This window comes from Eimeria maxima, genomic scaffold (genome assembly GCF_000499605.1).
Source record: "Eimeria maxima Weybridge genomic scaffold, Emw_scaff661, whole genome shotgun sequence".
Taxonomy (NCBI): Eukaryota; Apicomplexa; class Conoidasida; order Eucoccidiorida; family Eimeriidae; genus Eimeria; species Eimeria maxima.
Genome location: NW_013563932.1, coordinates 19,157 through 19,617, shown reverse-complemented (window position 1 = coordinate 19,617; position 461 = coordinate 19,157). Strand labels below are relative to the sequence as shown.

At 15.0% G+C, this 461-nt stretch overlaps 1 protein-coding gene across 1 annotated transcript in view; it reads right to left on the bottom strand.

The window, feature by feature from the left end:
- Nucleotides 1-216: 216 nt before the first annotated feature.
- EMWEY_00040370 (glutamyl-tRNA synthetase, putative) overlaps nt 217-461 on the bottom strand; it is a gene marked incomplete at both ends in the record, with an annotated part of 1,923 nt that continues 1,678 nt past the window's right edge. Inside the window, one exon of the mRNA XM_013478771.1 lies at nt 217-297. Coding sequence (XP_013334225.1) covers nt 217-297 — 81 coding nt within the window. The remainder of the gene's footprint in view (nt 298-461) is intronic.

Genomic DNA, 461 nt, shown 5'->3' with positions numbered 1-461 from the left:
TATATATATATATATATATATATATATAACTATATATAACATTATTTACTTTATACATATACAAAAAAAAGGTAAGTCTTAATCTATACTATTAATTTAATTAAATTAATAATTAATTAATTAATTAACTAATTAATTAATTAATTAATTAATTAATTAAATTAAATAAATAAATAAATAATTACCTGTATATAAATAAATAAATAAATAAATAAATTAATGTTTCTTTTTTCCTCCTACTAATGCAGCAGCATCTACTTTGCTGCTAATAACAGACATAGCCTTTGTCTTACCATCCTATAAATAAATAAATAAATAAATATAAATAAATAAATAAATAAATAAATATAAATAAATAAATAAATAAATATAAATAAATATAAATAATATAAATAATACGCTTTTGTAGATATAAATGTGTACAAATAACAACTGCTACAAGCAAAACAAACTCCTGCTGC